The 21,429-nt window shown below is 31.6% G+C and overlaps 2 protein-coding genes and 1 pseudogene across 11 annotated transcripts in view; 1 reads left to right on the top strand and 2 right to left on the bottom strand.

Moving 5' to 3' along the window:
* Positions 1 to 2,756, bottom strand: part of LOC138941944 (uncharacterized) — a 19,977-nt gene extending 17,221 nt beyond the window's left edge. For 2 of the 3 annotated variants that reach the window (XM_070311907.1, XM_070311906.1), the window contains exon 1: positions 2,546 to 2,754. In XM_070311907.1, coding sequence (XP_070168008.1) covers positions 2,546 to 2,576 — 31 coding nt within the window. In that variant the 5' untranslated portion in view covers positions 2,577 to 2,754. Of the gene's footprint in view, positions 1 to 2,545 lie in introns of all 3 variants that reach the window. The other variant, XM_070311905.1, reaches the window with a different exon arrangement.
* The window catches only part of LOC138941939 (uncharacterized), a 24,829-nt gene extending 6,581 nt beyond the window's left edge, over positions 1 to 18,248 (top strand). The window contains exons 1-5 of one of the 8 annotated variants that reach the window (XR_011448218.1): positions 13,792 to 14,202; positions 14,306 to 14,411; positions 14,520 to 15,345; positions 15,441 to 15,716; positions 16,157 to 18,247. Coding sequence is in view for 1 of the 8 variants with exons in the window: in XM_070311900.1 (XP_070168001.1) it covers positions 16,191 to 16,524; positions 16,636 to 17,345 (1,044 nt within the window). In the remaining 7 variants the exon portion in view is untranslated. Of the gene's footprint in view, positions 1 to 13,791; positions 14,203 to 14,305; positions 14,412 to 14,519; positions 15,717 to 16,156 lie in introns of those variants that run through there. The other 7 variants (XR_011448219.1, XR_011448216.1, XR_011448217.1 and 4 more) reach the window with 7 other exon arrangements.
* LOC138941937 (uncharacterized) lies at positions 9,750 to 13,974 on the bottom strand (annotated as a pseudogene).
* Positions 18,249 to 21,429: the final 3,181 nt, after the last annotated feature.

Here is a 21,429-nt window from a genome sequence, read left to right on the forward strand (position 1 = left end):
AGAATAATGTTTTTCTCGAATAGTATTAATATTTTTAATGGTAGTCGAGATTAAAGCGAAGAATGTATCTGACGCGAACGATTTCGGCAAAGGCGGCGCGATTCCAGCCCGCTTTATCGCTTTAATGATCATAAGCTTACCAATTTTAAAATTTTAATGCATCAATCTTTGTAGCGGACATCATATAGAATAATGTCCTTCTTTAATAACATCGATATCTTTAATAGTAACTGAGATTAAAGCGAATAATGTATCTGACGCGGACGATCTCGGCAAAGGCGTCACGATTTCTGCCCGCTATGTCGCCTTAATATAATCGAAATTATATTTATTTCAAAATGCTAACGCGTTAATCTTTATAATGAAGAGCACGAACAATAGTGTCTTTCTCGAATAACATCTATATTTGGTGATAGCCGAGATCAAAACGAAAAGTAAGTTTTTCTGAAGGAGTGTGTGTGTGTAGATAACTACTTCGGTGTAAAGCATGACAACCGCTAAAGAATCCAATGTCGTCCAACGGTTGCATTTTTTCTCGTGTTCTGTATTATTGGAATTATGACATTAATATCTTAATAATTTTATATTTATGATTCTCTAAACATAACAATGCGACGAGATTTTACATTATCGCCAGTATCCTTCGCGTCAGACACATATTTTGTTTTGATTTCGACTACCATTATAAGTATCGATGTTATGCGAAAATGATATTATTCTACATAATCTCCGCTACTAGAATTAACGCATTAAAATTTTAAAATGAATAAATCTATAATCAGCAAAGCTCTAAAATGTGCCGAAATCGCGACATTTTTGCCGAGATCGTCCGCGTCAGATACATTATTCGCTTTGATCTCGACTATCGTTAAACATATCGATGTTATTGGAGAAAGACATTATTCTATATGATCTCCGCTACAAAGATTCACTCATTAGATTTTAAAATAAATGAGCTGACGATTATTAAAGCGATATAGCGAGCCGAATTCTCGACATTATATAGGGCTGTTCCGCCTTTATAATGGACACAATTTAGAAAGAGATACAATTTTTAAAATATTAATGGCGTAATTTCAATAGCATACAGTAAAATTATGTAGTTCTCGAACAACGCGTTAATTTCTTTAAAAAATGCTGTGATTTAAGAGATAGATTCATTAGACGCGAAGGACGCAGGCAAAGGCGACGCGATTTTGGCCCGTTGTATTGCTTTAATAATCGTAACTTTATTTATTTTAGAATCTAATGCGTCAATCCTTGTAGCGAAAATCGTGTAGAATAATGTCTTTCTTTATTAACAGCGATATCTTTGGCGGTAGTCGAAATCAAGGAGAAAAATTTATATTGCACGAGGGATATTGACGATAGTGTAAAAAATTTCGTCGCGCTATCATGTTTTAAGAATCATAAATATACAACTATTAACACTTTAATGCCATAATTTCAACAGTAAAAAGCACGGAAAAAATGCAGTCATTGGACGACATCGGTTTCTTTAGCGATTGCCGTGTTTTAGACCGAAGTTATTTATTATTGCCGGTACTCTTTCTGAATAACGTATTAATTTATGCAAAAAATAAATCTATATATAAATAAATAATAAAAATTTTCTAACAATGTTTTTTCTATGACTGCGGTCGATAAGAGATTAGTCGATATAGATGCATAATATTTTGGTGGTTGGTCAATGAAGTTAAAAGATTATAAAATTTCCTTATCATAATTGGTTAATGCAGTGTTTCGGAACATCCGTAGTTTTTTTTCCAATCATAGCGTAGCCTATATTACCTACTGCATACATGACAGTTATCTTAATCTCGCGTATTTTTGTCTGTGTTTATATTTAGTATGATCGCATTTATATTTTCAAAATATATATTTGTAAATTTTTTAGATTTTCTGATCTTACTGAAGTGTCATTGAATAAGCATTTTTTGCATGAAAGTGTTTGGGTGTCATGAGAATGTACAACAAATTCTTAAATGTTGCAACAAGGTACATGACAGTTATCTTAACCTCACGTGTTTCTCTCTATTATTATATTTATATCTAGTTATTATTTTTATAGTTTTTCAAAATATATATCTGTAAGCTTTTTAGATTTTCTAATCTTACAGAAAAGTGTCATTGAATAAACATTTTGTTCGTGAAAGTGTTTGGGTATTATAGGAATGTACAACAAATTCTAAAAATTTTGCAACGAGGTACATTATAATTAAAGTGAGTAATTTTATTATATTTTCATAATTCACATAATATTTTTAAGTATTGTGTCTTCTATTAAATTAAAAAAAAGATTGAATTGTGATGAAGACAGTTATATGAGTAAGATTGTTGTACAAAGGTAAATGATATAAAGTCATGTTTATTAATATTACATCATGTTTATTTTGATTTTAGCAAACTAGCGGAATGATTCACCAAATTAAACACAAAACAGAGAGCTGAGATCAAGAACATCCGAGAAACATACGACACACACTATACAAAAATAAATAATAATAACACATGGATTTTCGAGACAAAATAGAATTTTACTTACTTTTCAAGCTCCACAATATTCGTTGATCCATGTCGTCTCAGAAGTCTCGTCATTCCTTTCAGTCATTGACTGCCTGTCGCTTATTAGTGATCGGCCTTTTTATCATGTCCCCTTGGTTTCCCGGGAGGGGATTTGTCGGCTGGGCTACGTGCTACGTGTCGTGTCGCTCGATTGTGGCGGTAAGATCCGGATGCAAGCTAAAGCTAAAGAGTTCTAAGTAGGACTTCTTTGCTTGCATTTTCGCAATTTGCTTATTTCGCGTTTTCGCAATGAAGTGATTCATTGCAAAAACGCGATGGGTCGCTCGGGTCGCGTGTGGTTCGCCTTGATAGCGCTTTGCTCGATCAACGCGTGATGTAAAGAACATATATGCTCAGTAAACACCAGTTGTTGCAGCAATATAACATGGAAATAACAAATAATATAACATAAGTTATTTGTTTGTTATATAACTGTAACATATTATGAGTATAACAAATGATATATTACATTTTGTTACTATACCGAAAATAACTGCAAAGTAACATTGTTACTTTTATGATATATAACATTTTTTATATACATTATAAAGTTGTTATATAATATGATTATTTTAAAAATATGAAATATATTACAAAATAGTTTAAAAAATATTTTAATATTTTTTCTTATTGACTTCATATTGTAATATATGTGAAATATATATATATATATGTGTGTGTGTGCGTGCGTGTGTGTGTGTGCGCGCGCGCGTGTGTAATATAAAAAGAATAAAACTTATTTTTATTTTTATTTTTATTTTTCTGCTATACACATTGTTTATTATATATTTTAATGAATATTATTTACATACACATTACATAATATATTTCTATTTTTCTTAGACGTACAATAATATAGTATAATGTAGATATAATAAAAATAGATATAGTACAATGACAAAAAATATTAAGAAGTACAAAAAAATAGTACATTATTTTCAAGAAATTAATCTTGATGATGTATCGAAGGAATTATAACAGATTTTTCATAATTAGGAAACGATAATTTTAAACATTATGTTTTTACTTTTTCAACTGAGATAGTAATCAGGAATAAAACAATTATTAATTACAACTATATTTAGATGTTTAGAATCACAAGGTTTAAAAAAAAGAGATTGTGTATTAGTAATTTTACTGCCACAAAGATATACGTTTCCATTTTGTAATAATATTTCATTTACCAGAATAATTATGTTACTTGATATTAAGCAGCAATTATTAGGTTTTTACGAAGAAATGATAAATTCTCTATATTCCAAGCGAGATATTTGAAATGAATTATTATAATGTATAATGGGATATGTTTCTTGTAATATTTTTTCTATGCGAAATACATTTTCTTCGTATAATCGATTTACCAGTTGCTGTAAAGGTTTTGGTGAATGCTTAATTTTTTGCCACAAAAAGGTTTTTCCTTGTTTGGCTAATTTTATTTTTAATGCATAAAAATATATTATTGCCATATAAATACAATGAATCATTATATTTATTAATTTTGGACATCTGGTCAAAGAGATTTTTCCTTATACGATTAGTTCTATTTTTAATGCATAAAAACATGTTATTGCCACGTAACTACAATGAATAAATGCATGTATTAACCTTGGTCATCTCGTCAAAGAGATTTTTCCTCATTCGACTAGTTCTATTTTTAATCCATAAAAACATATTATTGCCATAATTACAATAAATAATGATTTGAATATTTCATCAAAGAAATCCTTCCTGTTTGGCCAGTTTTATTTTTAATGCATAAATATCATCGTCATAATCAAAGAGAAATCATAATGACAAATAGTTGTCGGTTTATAAAATTGTTACGATTGCTAGAAAATAATATCAAATAAAAATTGGCACTCTTACTAAGCGTTAACTGTCTATTATTTTATTTATTGATAATACATGAAGTGTCGATACAGAAAAAGCAATAAGTTATAAAGTCTATTAGACATCCGTGTCTTCATACATTTGTTCTTCATCATTTTGTTAGCCGTTATTCTATTATTATTTCTCATCATACAATATTCACTTCCACATATAATTTTTTACTATAATTTAAATATACTAGAAAAACACAATGCGCGCTTTGCGCGCGCCATTTATTCTTTTTCATTAAACATTTTTAACGATATACACACAAAATAACTGTCAAAATATGCAATGACAGCCGCTCACGAAGTAAGCGCAATGACAGAACCAATCAGCATCGCGGAAAAGAGGCAACGATACACTTCGAGAATTTCGAGTATAGACATAATATACCTTGTTTAGATAGGGGAAAAACATTTTAGTTCACATGGATAACATTCTTTATTTTATTCATCATACGCTTACACCGGACACACATCCTTCGCTATATCCGACATTACGATCTTTATCAGCGGATTATTTGTAATATAGATATACGGTCATTTTATCCATTGCTTGCGCCTGCCTCCACCATTTCTGGAAGCAAAATTAAGTATCTGTGAGATGAGTCTGACCTATGCGAAAACTTATAGTCATATTATCATCTACGAACCACTCGATAATATTGTAAGCGTATCGTAACACTATTATAAGTCTATCATCGCGTTCTGTATGTATTAACTCCGCCTCACGATCTCATGTGTTAAAATTTTTATTATTTTTATTGATAAGGACCCGAAGTGGCCGAAACGTTTGATTTAATATAACATTATATTATGTTATATAATATAATATTATAAATATAAATATTATGTGTTGCCAATATAAATATTACTGCATTATTTTTGATTGCTTAGTCTTTCACATTAAACACTTGCGCATACATCTACATTTAACATATACAATTATATTATTTATTTATTTATTAATTTATATACATACTTTTCTCTATTCGTCTCTTTTTCTCCCTCTTTCTCCCTTTTCTATTTCTCTCTCTCTCTCTCTCTCTCTCTTTCTTTTTCTTTTTTTTTTTTTAGAATCGTACACACCAGAGCATTAGACGTATACTGTTTTTGATGTGTGATTGTATATTATTTATTTATATACCCTCTATTTTACTCTTTTCCATCAAATAATTATTTGATTTTATCTTTATATCTAAACAATATGACTGAGCATGTACGAGATTAATTGCAAAAAAAATCGATTAGGTATAAAATGAGTATAAAATGTTGCTATATATTATATTATTGGTATATATTACGCATACGTATCCAGCCAGGTGCGCGCGCGCGCACACACACACGCTCACGCACACACACGTATACGTGCCATAAACTGTTATGTAAATGTATTTATAAAATTCCACGGAAATAATGATATCAAAAAATTGCGCCTATTAAAAATAAAGATTCGTAAAGAAATATCATAAGGCGTAGTAATACATGTGAAACGCAACAATAAAATTATAATAGTGTTACGATACGCTTACAACATTATACGCGATACGCATAGTCATCGAACTGCTCGATAGACCAGTTCTAGCCAAATTCAATACCAATCATCCTTTAATGATACTCTACTATTCATGTAAAACAATTTAGGGGTCTATTCTGTAATTTTTAACGATGTCATTAAAAATTATGTCATTGTGCAGCCAAAACGTATCGAAAAACAGCTGCGGAATGATATCTAACGAAATGATATTGTTAATGGTTACAGAATAGGCCCCTTAGTTTGATACCTCAAAACTTGACAGAAGTTAGAGCGTCCACAGACATTACTGAAAAATTCAGAGTTTCATAAAAAATGAACCCTGTCACCAATTCTCATCAAATTCAATACCAATCATCTTTTAATGATACTCTATTCATGTATAAAAGTTTAGTGCAATATCTCAAAATTTGCGAAAATTACAGCAACCACGCCCTTTTGGTGCATATACACACGTAAATACACACGGACGGACATTTTTTAGAAACGTGTCTTTCCGACGTTTTAGACTATTCTGAACACATTGGCATCGAAAACTAAAAAAAAAAAAATTTCACGAAAACAAAGCTTCCTCTATGAGAAAGCAAAACATTATTCACGTAATAAATTTTTAAAACAAATAAAATCTTTTAATTGGCCATTGTTTGTTTATTTATTGCAGGGTTGGGAAGTAACGCGTTACTTGTAACGCCGTTACCGTTACAGTTACTTTTTTTCGGTAATTGTAACGGTAATGGCGTTACAAATTTTATTTATAACGGAAAAAGTAACTTCGTTACATTTTTCGGTAACGAGTAACGAATTTAACAGTTACTTTTATCGTTACTTTTTTCAAATTTTTTGATTTATTTAAGATATTATTCTTGCTATTGTGCGTGATAAAATTTTTATCTTAACCGTAAAGCCGTAAGCAAATCGACCAATTAGCATTCTTATTATGTTGTAAAAATGCTTGAATGTGATTGATCAACTTATGGCTCTTGCAGACCAGTGCGATGACGCGACGCGCGATATCCAATGAGAGCTTTATCTTTTCGGAAAAGCAGAGCTCTCATTTACTACCAGTTCTAAGTACCTTGCAACGAAAATTAGAAAATCTCAATAAATCTGACCTTATAAGATTGCCATTCATTAGTTGAAGCTATTCAGCAAGGTTTAAATAAAAGGTAACTTATTAATTTGATTAATACATATGTTATTTAATTTTAAATAAGGATTTAATTGAAAAATATTATTTTATTTTAAACTATTGGTTCAAAAGTATTAATTTCAATAAAACAAACAATGTCGCTTAATTTACTATATTTGATTTTAAATTTCTTACAATATTTGAAACAAAAGAATTAATAATAGCAGCATGTTTACATCCAAAATTTAAGTTAAACTGGTTAACCGGAGAAAAAAGAAAACATGCTGAAAATTACTTGGAGGATTTATTGGGAATCCGATCAACTGAAAATTCTTCAAAAGCTGGAAAATCTGACGATCACGATGATTTTTTCATTTTTGAGCAAAAAACGGTGCAAAATGAATTTGAACAAGAAGAATTGCACGGTTTTTAAAATCAAATAATTGTAATATAGAAATGTTAAACGACTATCCAAAACTTAAAAAACTTTTTATTAAATATAATACAGCTCTACCAAGCAGTGCCAATCTGAAGAAAGAATGTTTAGCATCGGTGGCTCTGTATTAACACCACAAAGAGGGCATTTAAATGATGATACTATGGAGCAACAAATTTTATTAAAAATTAATAAAGAATTTCGATAAAATTTAATCATCTATTTTGTGATAAACCTTGAATGAAATCTTGCTTACAATTTTTTAAAAGTTTTTCTTATGCAAAATAATTTATTAGTTTGTATTGTAAAAAAGTAACGGAAATTGTAACGACTCGTTACTTTTTAGTAACTATAACGGTAACGAGTTACTTTTTAAAATTGGTAACGAGTAACGGTAACGAGTTACTTTTTAGAAAAAATAACGGTAACGGTAACGAGTTACTTTTATAAAGTAACTTTCCCAACCCTGTATATATATATATATATATCAGATATATAGATCAGATCATATTCATCAGATATACATATACTGGGTGGCCCATTTTAATCCATCCAGTCGAATATCTCAAAAACCAAGCTCGGAAGAGAAAAATGTTTCAAACAAAAGTTGTGTGGCTTCAAGGGGGCCATAAGATGGTGACAATGATTTGACCTTGGAAAATCATCTGAAGGTCATGTGAAGGTCAACTTTAAAATCTTAAATAGAATCCCCCATTTTTTATTTAGTATTCTTGTAGCTGATATCGAGAGCTTTCCAAAACATTATAATAAAGTATTTTTTTATTAAGTACTTTTTGAGTTATTTTATATTTTAATCTGACATATTTTGATTTAAAAAATTTAATATCTCGTAAAATATTTAGTTTTTGATAATCTTACCGTAATATTTCTATATACAGAATAATGAGACAAATCAATTAGTATAAAAAAAAAATTGTTTTTAAGAAAATTATTTACAATGTATTTTTTAAAATAATTATTTGTTTTTTTGGTACTAATTAATTTGTCTTATTATTCTGTACATAGAAGTATTACGGTAAAATTATCGAAAACTGAATATTTTACGAAATATTTTATTTTTTATATCAAAATATGTCAGATTAAAATATAAAATAACTCAAAAAGTACTTAATGAAAAAATACTTTATTATAGTGTTTTGGAAAGCTCTCGATGTCAGCTACAAGAATACTAAATAAAAAATGGGGGTTTCCATCTAAGATTTTAAAGTTGACCTTCACATGACCTTCAGATGATTTTCCAACGTCAAATCATTGTCACCATCTTATGGCCCCCTTGAAGCCACACAACTTTTGTTTGAAACATTATTTTCTTCCGGGCTTGATTTTTGAGATATTCGACTGGATGGATTAAAATGGGCTATCCAGTATACATAAAGACTGCGCGCTTCCATACGAGTCAATGAGTCAGCATCAGTAAGAGAAATGGGTTATATGCTCTGTTACACAATCTTCAGTGTGACGAAGAGAACATCTTTCTTGATGCTGTCGCGCTGACTTGCGTACGGAAGCGCACAGTCTATTATATGCTGTGTTCAATATATATATTATTCAGTATATGTGCGTATATCACATATAATGTATGCATGTCGAACATTTGTAATAAATGTAGAATAAATTATTATAAATGTAACAACATTATAATAAATGTAACTTTTTGTCAATTATATTTATTGAATTTTATTTATTTTCTAATCCTAATCTAATCTTGATCTAATTCTAACCTAAATGTCCCAAAAATATTATCGTAAAATGAACCCATAGACCGCAATAAATACAAACATATATTTTGTTGTCATTTTCTAAACTTCATATAACGTACAATATGCAGTATCAGCTTGAACATCATTTATGTATTCTTTCTTATGTTAAATTTTATAGATATTATAACATGTTTGCGTTCTGAGTAGCATATGAGCTCGCATCTCCCGACAAAAACAGTACGTGAAATCCACGTTATTAACATGTGGATCAGCATCGTGGAATCCACATGAATATTCGAGTGGACAATCCGCTCAAGAATGGTACTATAATCTACGTGGATGAGATAATCGATTTAACGTGGAAATCCATATGAAAATTTCACGAACTTTCGAGACACATCCTCGTAGTATCCACATGAATTCTTGTTTTATAATCGAATGGATTTTTTCACATTACATGCAAGGTTTTAAATTAAAAATAAAGAGAAACATGTAAGAAACTATATAGTATTTATTTTAATTAAACATTATTAAAATATTGCACAAAATATATAATATATATATGAAATATAAAATTAGAGAAACATGTTTATATATTGTCATCCTAATATACGTACATACATGTAGTATACAAACATCGATGTATAACAAATATAATTCAAGGACAGAAATATCACCAACATATGGGAAGTTATTAACATATACACAAACAAAAAATAAAATAAAATACAGCGTAACCTCTTCGATTTTTCTAGTCATTTGAATTATTTTCCGATTGCTCGCCTTGTTGCTTGCCCTTCTTTAATCTAAGCTCTTCGTTTTCAAGACGTTTTTTTGCGTCCTTTAACCAGTTCGCAATATGGGAGTCTGCACTCTCTCTATTATATAAAAAGTGAAGGCCCCTATCTTTTCTTTCTTGTGAAAGAAAGCAGCTGCAAACAAAAAAAGATCACATATTAGATGAATATATTCTTAATGTAAATATATTAGTTATACAAATATCAAATTTAGATTGACTATAGAAATTAATCATATTTATATAATATTAATAATATCATAAATCTCACCAATGATAAGACCATAAGATATCGTATCTAGAAATTTCTTTTTCTGAATTCTTGCTCCTTCTCTATTTGTTCCCTTTAAATTAAAATTTATTGCGACTTTGTTTGATATCAGTTTGCGCATAATGCAATACACAGAGCCTTTCAAATCTTCCTTGCCATGCTCTACTAACAATCGAATCTGTAAAACATGAAAATATATAATATGGAATAGCGGCCACTATAATTTATATATTTTCAAAATAAAAGAGAGGGAAATATTTTCTTACTATTATCAATTTTTTCTCTTCGTCCAAATTAAAATCTTCCCATTTGTGGAATTCCTCCATAGAAGTCAATGGAAGAGTTGGAATCCCGATAGAATTTTCAAGTGTTTCCTCAGGATGACATGTTGCAGTATAAATTTTTATAATGGTGACATAAAGTTTATCAATACGACTTCTCAAATCACTTATAGCAGCCATTATAGTTCTTTTGTTGAAACTTGCTATTTTGTAAAAAAATAATTTATTGTTATAATATAGAAAAAAAGAATGAGTATCACAATATGAGGAAATGTTTTAGCCATTGAAAGAATGCAACTTACCATTATTCCTGACAGGTGATTTATTATAGGGAGTTACATATGACTTGCATATATCTGTAAAAGCACAACCACAATAAATATAAAATACTTTTCAACAATTGCAATATATGGATTGTTCGCAAAATAATTATTTAAAAATTATATATACATATATAAGAGCAACTTATAATATTAACAATCTTACCTTGCGCCTGCCGTATTACTGTACAAGAATTTCGGTCATCACTATTCTCATGTTCACTCATTACTTTGTCTTGCTTATTCGTTTCTAAATCCTTTTGAACGTTACAGCTCTCCTTCTTTTTTGTATGATTTACAGGGCCCATACTCTCATTGACACTTCTATCAATAGATGAATAAGTTAGATGTGTGTGTGTGTATAGCGTCTGATATTTGGGACTCGCGTGATTTGGAAAAGAAGGCTACATCTAAATAAAATTTAAGACATATACAATATATAAAAATTAATGGCAATATGAGAAAATATCGACATAAATAAAATTAAAGGAGTTATAAAAATAAACTAATTAAATTTGTCATTTATGCAAACTATTAAAAGTATAAATATTGAAAAAATGATTAAAGATGTATGTGTCATATGTCGAAACATTTACGAAAGCATGAAAATTTCGTAGACTGTTCTACTATTTCTTCTGAATAAAACCTGAACACAACTCTCTTAATGGTTTAGAAATTATTTAAAGTTATTATTGATTGTTATGAAAAATCGCGTATTGTTGCACTTATTGACAAATTTGACAAGGAAAAAACATTGCCAGTAAAACAAAAATTTTCACATATATTAAGAAAACTCTAATAAATATTTGTGCAAAACTTGATTTAGATCCATTTACTCGTTTAAAAGTTATTTATTAAAAATTATAAAAAAAAATATTGTCTTTTTCTCTTTCTGCAAATTACTCGATTTTTTTTGTTTCTTGCAGTTGATTTCAAGAGATATTCACGATCAAAAGTTTTTATTATAAATTAGGAAAAATATTAATTATAACTATCTTCTTTTATAAAGACGTCAAAAACCATATTATTTTGTAACTATATTATATTTTAATTCTTTTTATAATCCGGATTTATTAATGTTTTTCAAACAGTATAAACGTAAGAAATATCTTTTTTTTTGTTAATTTTGACAGTTTTTTGCTACTATTGTACAACTAAAACATTCTTAACATATAGAGTCAAAATAACTATTGTTCTGATATATTCAACAAGCAAATAAGTTCTTCATACCTTGTATTTGCTTTATAGAATTCATGTTACTGTCACATCTAGTCATAAAATGATTTTTGCAGTTGTATTTGTGACTATTCCCATATGTATGTGGTGTTTCTGTCCTTGAATAGTTGTTTGGTGCACATGAAACTGAAAAAGAACAATTAAATTGATCAATAATGCAATTATTATAAACACAAATATTGAAAGGATTATAATTGTATGTGGAGTCAGAATGACCACTGCTCTGAAATGTTCAACAATCAAATAAGACTTACTTTGCGTTATACTATTATCGCTGAAATTGTCGTCACTGTCGTCACTTCCAAAAAGTAATGGTGATGCCTTATTGTTCTTATCATTTGCTGAAATGTCAAAGATAGAAAATATAGAGAAGAAAATATAGAGAAGTAAGAAAATATAGAGAAGATCAAAAATGAGAATTTTATATACTAAATATTATTAGATGCAAAAGTATTTTAGTTGCGCATCAAATAAAACAAACTTAGTAATTTTGGTTAAAATACACTAAAAAAAAATGAAAGAGTCGGTTTTAAATAACTGTGATATAGTCTGTACAAAAGCAATTTCATAAATATGTACATATCATATATTTCATATGTCAAAATATAGTGTTTAAAATTCATATATGAATAGACAGTAATACATAAGTAATAAAACTCAAATCAATTAAATATGTATATAAAATATAATAGAAAAGAACTAACCACTTATTTTCAAGTTTCTTACAGCTGGTGCTTTTAATTCAAAATCACTGTCCGAATCATCAGCATATACAATATTACTTTTGCGTCGATTACATGATGTTTCGTTCACAGGACTATATCTTCGAGTAACAAATCGTTGGCGCTTTAAACTTTTGTCCTTATCAGACTGTGACAAATCTGAGACATTTAAGACTTTTTTTGCTTCTTCTTTAGCTCGTCTTATAGATTCTTTACATACAATTAAGCAAAAAAGCAAGAAAATGTGTTAGTTCAAAGACAAAAATAAATCAACTTGAATAGTCTTGCAAATGAATACTACATATTGAATGACATTCCCCTAAATATTTATAACAAAAGAAGTTTTACATCTGAAGTTACTAAATTGAATAAAAGGTATCATAAATTTCGTTAATAAAGTTAAATTGAAATTAAAAAATCGAAAGTGTAAGGGGCAATAGTTTTTACAAATTCAGCATTAAATGTTTACGAAGTACATTACAAATGTGATATATTATAAGAAAGAAAAGATAAGGAAAGGGAAAGCAAAAGCTAACATATTATTTATAAATATGATAACACACACATATAACACCGAAATATACACAAAATGTAATACTTACTACAAAACTTCAAAATTTTTACGTTTTCATATGTGATCCAAGTGTCAGTCAGCTTCTTTCTTTTTTCTAAATAATCACTTAGTTTTGATTCGTCAGGAGGCCATTTACATATAGCTGCGAATGCAACTTGTTTGCCATCTTTTGCACACACTTTTATATTCTTTAACCATACAGTACAGGCTGGCACTGCATAAATATTAGACTCGAATTCATCATATATAGGTAACTCGAGTATAGCATACTGTAATAAAATATTATGATTTCATTTTCTAGCTCTTTCTCTTTCTCTCATATTATTTTTCCTTATCGACTTACCGGCTTATCCGCTATTTGTACATCTATCGCACTCATGACACAAATAATAAAAACAAAATACAAGACGAATTATACTAAATTACACTGAAATCAATTGAAATTGCACTATCCTGCTACGCAGTTAGTAATCGCGACGGCCATATTGCTAAGAGGATCCAGACTCCCGCTATCCCTGCCCCTGCCCCTGTCCCTGCTCGATCTTTATCTGTCGACAGTAATGGTCGCGTTCAGCAGAGAAAACCGTTTAGTAGCGTCGAATGTGATTGGTTCTTAGTTTTAAAACCAACGAATCAACGTCAAGTGTTGACAAGACGATAACTGAGCGCTTTCTCTGCTGAACGCGGCCAATGATAGGATGCGATAGGATGCGGATTAAGATAGTGCGAAGAAATTGCTAAATAATGTAGTGATACTTTCGTAATAGTGATATTTAATGTAGTGATATTTTAGTTGAATATTTCTATGAATAAATGCAAATTATCTGTTTATTTTTTATTATAAAATAGCTAAGTATCCTAAGAAGACGTTAAAGCCAAACGGTGTAACATAATTTTCCTGAGTTTTATTTGTTAACTCAATATTTCTTGTCTTTTCATTGCAATGTCTAAACAGGTACGTTTGCAATTCTGCTCACTATATGTTATTTATGTTAAAGCATCTATGTCTGCTTTCTGTTAAAAATATTTAATGCACAATGTTAATATTTGTTGCAATTTGTAGAGGTTATGGAATACAGAATGGAAGAGGCTAAAGAGAAAATCTGATCAGAATCTCAATATCCTTAGCACAGGAAGAATATTTTGAACATATTGCTGAGAAGAGCGCTTATTATGATTTCAACAAAAAGTGTTGTAATAGAGAGCAATAATATGTACATGAAGACCATGATATAGATATTATTTTTTATAATGATCTAATAAGCAACAATGAATATTGTCATTATATGTCCATAAATATTCTAATGATGTTTGCTCTAATATTATGGTTTATTATTATATTATTCATTTATATATTAATATAAACCTTATTTCTGCAGATCATGATCACGAAAGTAATTATGATCAATCCATCACACAAAAAGATATCAAAGAATCACAGTCTTGTCATATGGAAAGCATAGATGCATTACAAATATGTTTTGCACTTACGGATAAAAAAAGAAGCATATATGAAGTAGATGATGCTTCGATTATTACTACTATTAATAATAAAGAACTTCCAAGCAGTTTTGGATGCCACGAGTCACAAAATCAAAATAACATCACTGTACCTATTAGTAATACATTATACAAGCAAAAAGTAAATGTTAAAGAAATTACTGATCATTGTGAATCTACAAATTCTGATTTCAAATTAGTTCAAGATCTTGGAGTGTGGGCTGTTAAAAGAAATATAACGCTTAATGCATTGTCTCATCTTTTGAAAATTTTAAGGAAATATAACCACAAATTGCTTCCTATGTGTGCGCACACACTCTTGAAAACTCCAAGAAGTACAATATTATTAATCAAAGAATTGGAAGGTGGTGGACAATTTTGGTATTATGGTATTCTCTCTGGTCTTAAAACTGTATTATCTAAAGAGATTTTGGAAACAATGTCCGATGTAATTGAAATTGACGTGTTTTTTGATGGTTTCTAGCCCTATGATAGTATACGGCGATTTTTATGGCCAATTGCTGGCTGCATAGCTGATAGAAATGAGGTTTTTATTATAGCTATATGGTGCGGAGAAACGAAATGTCCATCAAACCTTGATGCTTACTTAAAAGACTTTATCAAGAAGCTTTAGAAATAATGAATGGTTTCAATATTAAAGATAAATGTTACAAACTAAAAATCAGGAACATAATTGCTGATGCACCTGCTAGAGCATAAAATGTGTCAACCAACATGGCAATAAATTTGCTTGTGAAAGGTGAGTATTATTAAATGAGCACTTTTTCTCTTGAAATGTATGTAAATATAGAATAGTTCATTTTTAACAATCGTTTTTATTTTTATAACTTATTCTGCCTGTAATTAAATAATGTTTATTATCTCTTGGAATTCAAAAACTTTTTTAGCATTCTTTCTGTTATTCAACGTATAAATAAAACTCATTTCGCATAAAATCATAGAACTTCAAAAAAATTTATATAAGAAAAATTAATATTAAAAAAATAACATATTATATTTATATCATTTATATTATTTATATTTATATCATGTTCATTCTGTTCTCTCAAATTATTACCTTGCAAATATAAAGTACACATGTGAGAAAACATAATCTTAATGGTTATTTTAAAACTAATTTGTGTGCAGTTACAATAAAGTTTTGAATACTTTGTATAATATTAATATTTTGTCTTACAGGTGTACTATTAAGGGTGTATGGTTCGGCAACCGAATGACGTATCTTTCTCATGAGGAGTCACCTTTACGGACAGATGAATCTATTTGTCAACAAACTCACAAAGAATATCACAAGGGAGTTAGTCCTCTGATTACGAGACTTCACCTTAAACCTTTAACACAATTTCCTTTGGAATCTTTTCATCTGTTATATCTAGGAATTATGAAACGAATTCTTTCAAAGCTGTACTGTGCTAAAGCTAGTAAATACAAACTGCCTCGCGATGTTGTTCTTGAGATAAATAGTTTTTCTAATTTTCTAAAATCTTTCTTTCCATCTGATTTTGCTAGAAGACCACGCAGATTGAGTGATTGGAAATATTACAAAGGTACAGAATTTAGAAGGCTCCTGTTATATGATGGTTTCATAATTTTTAGATTTATGCAGCGAGAAGTTTATAAAAATTTTTTGTTATTTGCCTGTGCTGTTCGAATTCTAGTCGACCCTGTGTTGGTCAAGGATTATGCCATTGATGCAGACAGATTACTCAGGTTATTTATAGAGCACGGTTCTAAAATTTATGGACAAACCTTTGTAGTATACAATGTTCATCATTTAATGCACATAGTTGCGGATTGCCGATTACATGGACATCTTGAAAAATTTAGTGCATTTAAATTTGAAAGTTTTTTGGGACACATGAAGAACTTTTTGCATGCACCAGGGAAGACACTTTCTCAAATAGTTTGCCGTGTGATAGAAAAGGCAGCTATGCTTCATCTTTCTTATTCTACAAAGAATGAATTATCATTTGAAAAACGTCATAATATGGGACCAACTCTAAATTGTCGAGGAGAGCAGTATAACAAAATTCAAATGCCAGATAAAAAATTCTCTTTAAGGTCTGCTGATGCATATTGTCTTACAAAAGCCAATGAAGTGCTTAAAATCGAAAATATTATAAAATGTAATGAAGGAAACTATTTGATTGGCAGAAAGTTTAGAGAAAGATCAGATCTCTTTTCTTATCCATTTTCTTCCAGCTGTATAAACATATATATCGTTAGCAACCTTGGATCACTACACAGATGGTGTTTAGATGATATTAAAAAAAAAGTTGTATTGTTACCTCTCCCTAAAAAGGACGCGGAAGATAATTGGATTGTTTCAAAGAATGTCTGTTTTCCAATGCCTCATTCTGAAACATAGTAACTTATCTTTATACAAGAGAGGAATTATTGTTTCTGGCATTGCCGATCAGAATAAAATTATTTTAATGCTTCATTTTCTGTAATTGTTATTATCACTATGTTTCCTTTCCCCATAGAGTAATATTGTCTTGTTCAATACAATTTTACCTCATCTGTAGTATGTGCAGAGATCAAAATATTCATAAATTGATTATTCATTAAAAATCACATTGCGATAAAGACAGTATATCTTGATTAATCAATCATAATTTTCAGTAGAAACATCCACATGAAATCTACATTGATATTTCGAGGATAAAGTACTTCGATGTAGTGATGAAAAAAGAATGTTGCATCCATGTGAATAATTCGTGGATAAATCTGCATCCACGTAGTCCACGTAAATTATATGGATTCGACGTGGATATGACGTAGCTGTTTTACTGGGGTCAATGATGGTAACTTAACAATTTACGTCAATTATCATATATATTTAGAAAGAAATAGAAGTTTGAATTTTTTCTGGTTTATGTCACAATCTTACTTATATATACCATATATTTAATTTAGTTAATCTTCTCAATATAATACTATGTGTTTAATATACATTGTTAAACATTGTTTACAAATGCTTCTTGTGATGAGCGAGCGAGTAAGAAAGGCGGAAGAAAACATGCGTAGTCGATCGTCACAGTAGCGAAAATACGGCATGCTCTAGAAAGCTCTAGAAAGCACGCGAAAGATCGAAGCGCAGGCGCCAAGCACGAACCGGTGATGTACGCGGGATTCCTGCACACTTTTACAAAGACCGCCGTGAAATAAAGTCAGTCAGTTGCTCGCACAATACTTCGTTCTCGATTATTCATCCTCGATCAGAATCACGCTTCCATATAAAGCCCACAATATACATTAAAAAATTCTATATTCATATATACTATATTAGATTGCCTTTTATGTTGCAATATTATTTTATTTTATAGATTATATACACGACAGCAGCAACAAATAGTGCAGTAGTTATTTGGAATTTAAATAAACAATCTTGATCAAAACAGGAGCATGTATTTATAGATTATAAAAGAACTGTGATTAAAGTGAGCTTTCATATTACAGAACCTATATGGTTGATATCTGGTTCATAAGATGGTACTATGAAATGTTTTGATTTACGAATAAAAGAAGCCATTAAAACCTTTTATAGATAAATTATGTTATGATATATATATAGATAAAGCTCTCTTGTAATTGTTAAAGATAATAGCAAAACAATTTTTCAGGTATTTTAAAATTTTGTATATTTAATATATTTAGTAATACAGAATCGATAAGAGATGTTCAATTTTGTCCACAACAACCGCATACTTTTGCTGCTATATTCGAAAATGAACATATACAGCAATGGGATATGAGAAAGCCGCATCGTTATTTTCAACATTTTACCGCACACAGTGTTACGACTTGTGCCGTATTTCCGGAAGGTGAGGAATAAAAGATTCTAGCGCACGTGGGTTCGACTGTGAGATCACTTTATTGAGAGAGAATGGCCGGGGGCCGGCACCTTCAGGGTTACCAACATTAAAATTTGCATTGCTGCTAACTTGAGAACAATATATGGTAGCCTCGCGTGATAGGGCTAAGCGCAGGTGCAATGAGAGCGGGAAATCCAACACACAGTGGTTTGATATTTGCTTATGATTGGCACCCTGAAGACACTTGGCTCGCTATTGCATCTGAAGATAAAAATATTAAGATATATACATTATTTTATATATAGATTTTTATGAAACATTGATCGTATATTTATATTCTTTATATGAACTCTTTAGGTTTGAGATCTGTCAGGTAAACCAAGTTACGATTATGCCATACATACTATTGCATTAGTAAGACGCATTAAATGGAGACCACAGAAAAAAATATCACATAGCAAGTTGTGCTCTAGTGGTTGATTGTAATATAAATGTATGGGATATTGGCAGACCATATATCCCATTTACAAGTTTCAATGAACATAAAGATGTGTTCCCACAAATGTTGCATGGAGAGGCAATCCACAACCATTTCTATCGACAGATTACAGAGTAAAAAAAATTTAATTTAATTAACTTTATTTTACATGAATAAATATTCGTTGCTAGATTGTATAAAAAAGGATGAGAAAAAAAATGCCAGAGACAAGAATTGAACCCGGGTCTGATGCGTGGTAGTCACCCATTTTAATAGTCACCCAATGTCCGAGCTTCTCGATAATCGACCTAACGGAGCTGTATATAAGAAAATATATTATTTAAATATTATTAAAATCAAATTTTTTGGGACATGGCTGAGCATTGCGCCCTTCGTTTGCTCAAGTATTTTTCTAATAGAGTACTACACTATATAATAGATTGCGACGACTTTTCTACCGTCTCGCGGCTGAGCGATAAACGCGGCCGCCGACTCGTTCTCTCCGTTGCGCGGGTGTAAATTGCGTCGACGAACAGGAGCTAATTCGCCGAAGGGGAGAAGCGGAATGGTCGTTGACAAAAACGGAAAACGGAGAAAAAGGGGTCCACGCGCCAGGTGGGAACGGGATGTTAGGAGTTCCGCGCGTACCGTGACGAGATCCGAGAGATAATCGCGAGAAACGAACTTGGGCGCCAGATACGATCTTTCACGTATCAATTCACGAAACACGCGAAATAAACGCGAGGTAAACGCAAAAGCAAGTTGTCGGAATTCGCCACGGGCTGGCTAGCTCGCCTAACGGTAGAGGGGCAGGGCGAGTGTTGATCGAACGCGATAATTTATGCAAGAGGCGACAATTACGGAAACGACAAACACAACTGAAAAGAAACTCGCCAATTAAACAAAGAGGTTAACAGATTTATTATAATAGCAGGAGCCGCAGCTCCTCGAGAATAGTAATGATAAACCACGCGGATATACGGCTGCAGTAAAAGAAACACGGCTGCGAGACTGGGTGTTAAACGCGGGGCGCGAAACCCCGTAATGCGTACGCCGAGACCAACCCGTTAGATTAGCCGGAATGTTCGCTCGGCTTGAATTACGCCTCGCACTGCGAAGAGATTGAATATTACGTTCTTCTATAATTCGGGTGCAAAACCGCATCAATTCTCGATATAGCCTCGCCAACGGCGATATTATCGCCCGCTACTACCGCGAAATTTTTACGACGCAACTTAAGATTAACGTGCACTTAATACAACGCAGACATGCTTCGATTTCGGACGGACATATTACGCAGAATCGAATGCTCGGCACACACACGCACACAATTCATGCAAGAATCACGAGGAAATTCTCACCGAAACGCGCTCACAATTTCGAGACGCGGTGCTTTACAGCCGACAGGATACGTCGAATTTACGCGATTCACACTCTCACGTAACCCGTATAATAATCGCGAAAGACAGATGCATCGGGCGTGTACGCACAGTTTCGACGCGAAGATTCACAAACGAGAGACAAAAAGAATATAACAAATTGACGCGAAACACACTCACACTCAGACGACCGACATACAGTACCAACGAGGCTTAAACGCTAGACGTGCGAGACCCAACGCAAATATAATCTACGGAATCCGAATCTCCAGAGAGACGACACACGGTTTCTTAAAACGCGAGGTAATGTCTCGATCCGCGGAAACCGATACTTTCGAGGCTCCGGGGCCCGAATCGCTTGACGACGTGGCCGTGACGCGAAAATCTACACTAAAGAATCGGGCTTAGCCCGTACACCAAAGTACGAATTCACGGCGACGACGACAGAACGAAACGATTCCGGGCGCAATCGCGAGTGGCGAATATGGCGGAGGGTAACCTCACCGGTACTCTTCCTCCCGTCGGGACGGTCAGGGGTCGACGAAGTCCTCTGGCGCTCACAATTCTTCGCCGTCGATCGCCGGGATCCTCTCCGCTCGTTCACGCAGCAACGATCTCGCAATTGTTCTCGCCACAACCAGTCCTCTCGATTACGCCGTTACTCGCACGCAAGCTCACGCCAGTCTCTTCCTGGATCGTCGCGATCCAGAATCGATACCTGTGGGCCGGCCGGGGCTGCGCACACGGGGTGCGTATTATCGCGACCAATCACGCGTT

Source organism: Polyergus mexicanus, unplaced genomic scaffold (genome assembly GCF_030449975.1).
Source record: "Polyergus mexicanus isolate NDT 795.1 unplaced genomic scaffold, iyPolMexi1.0 SCAF_21, whole genome shotgun sequence".
NCBI lineage: Eukaryota > Metazoa > Arthropoda > Insecta > Hymenoptera > Formicidae > Polyergus > Polyergus mexicanus.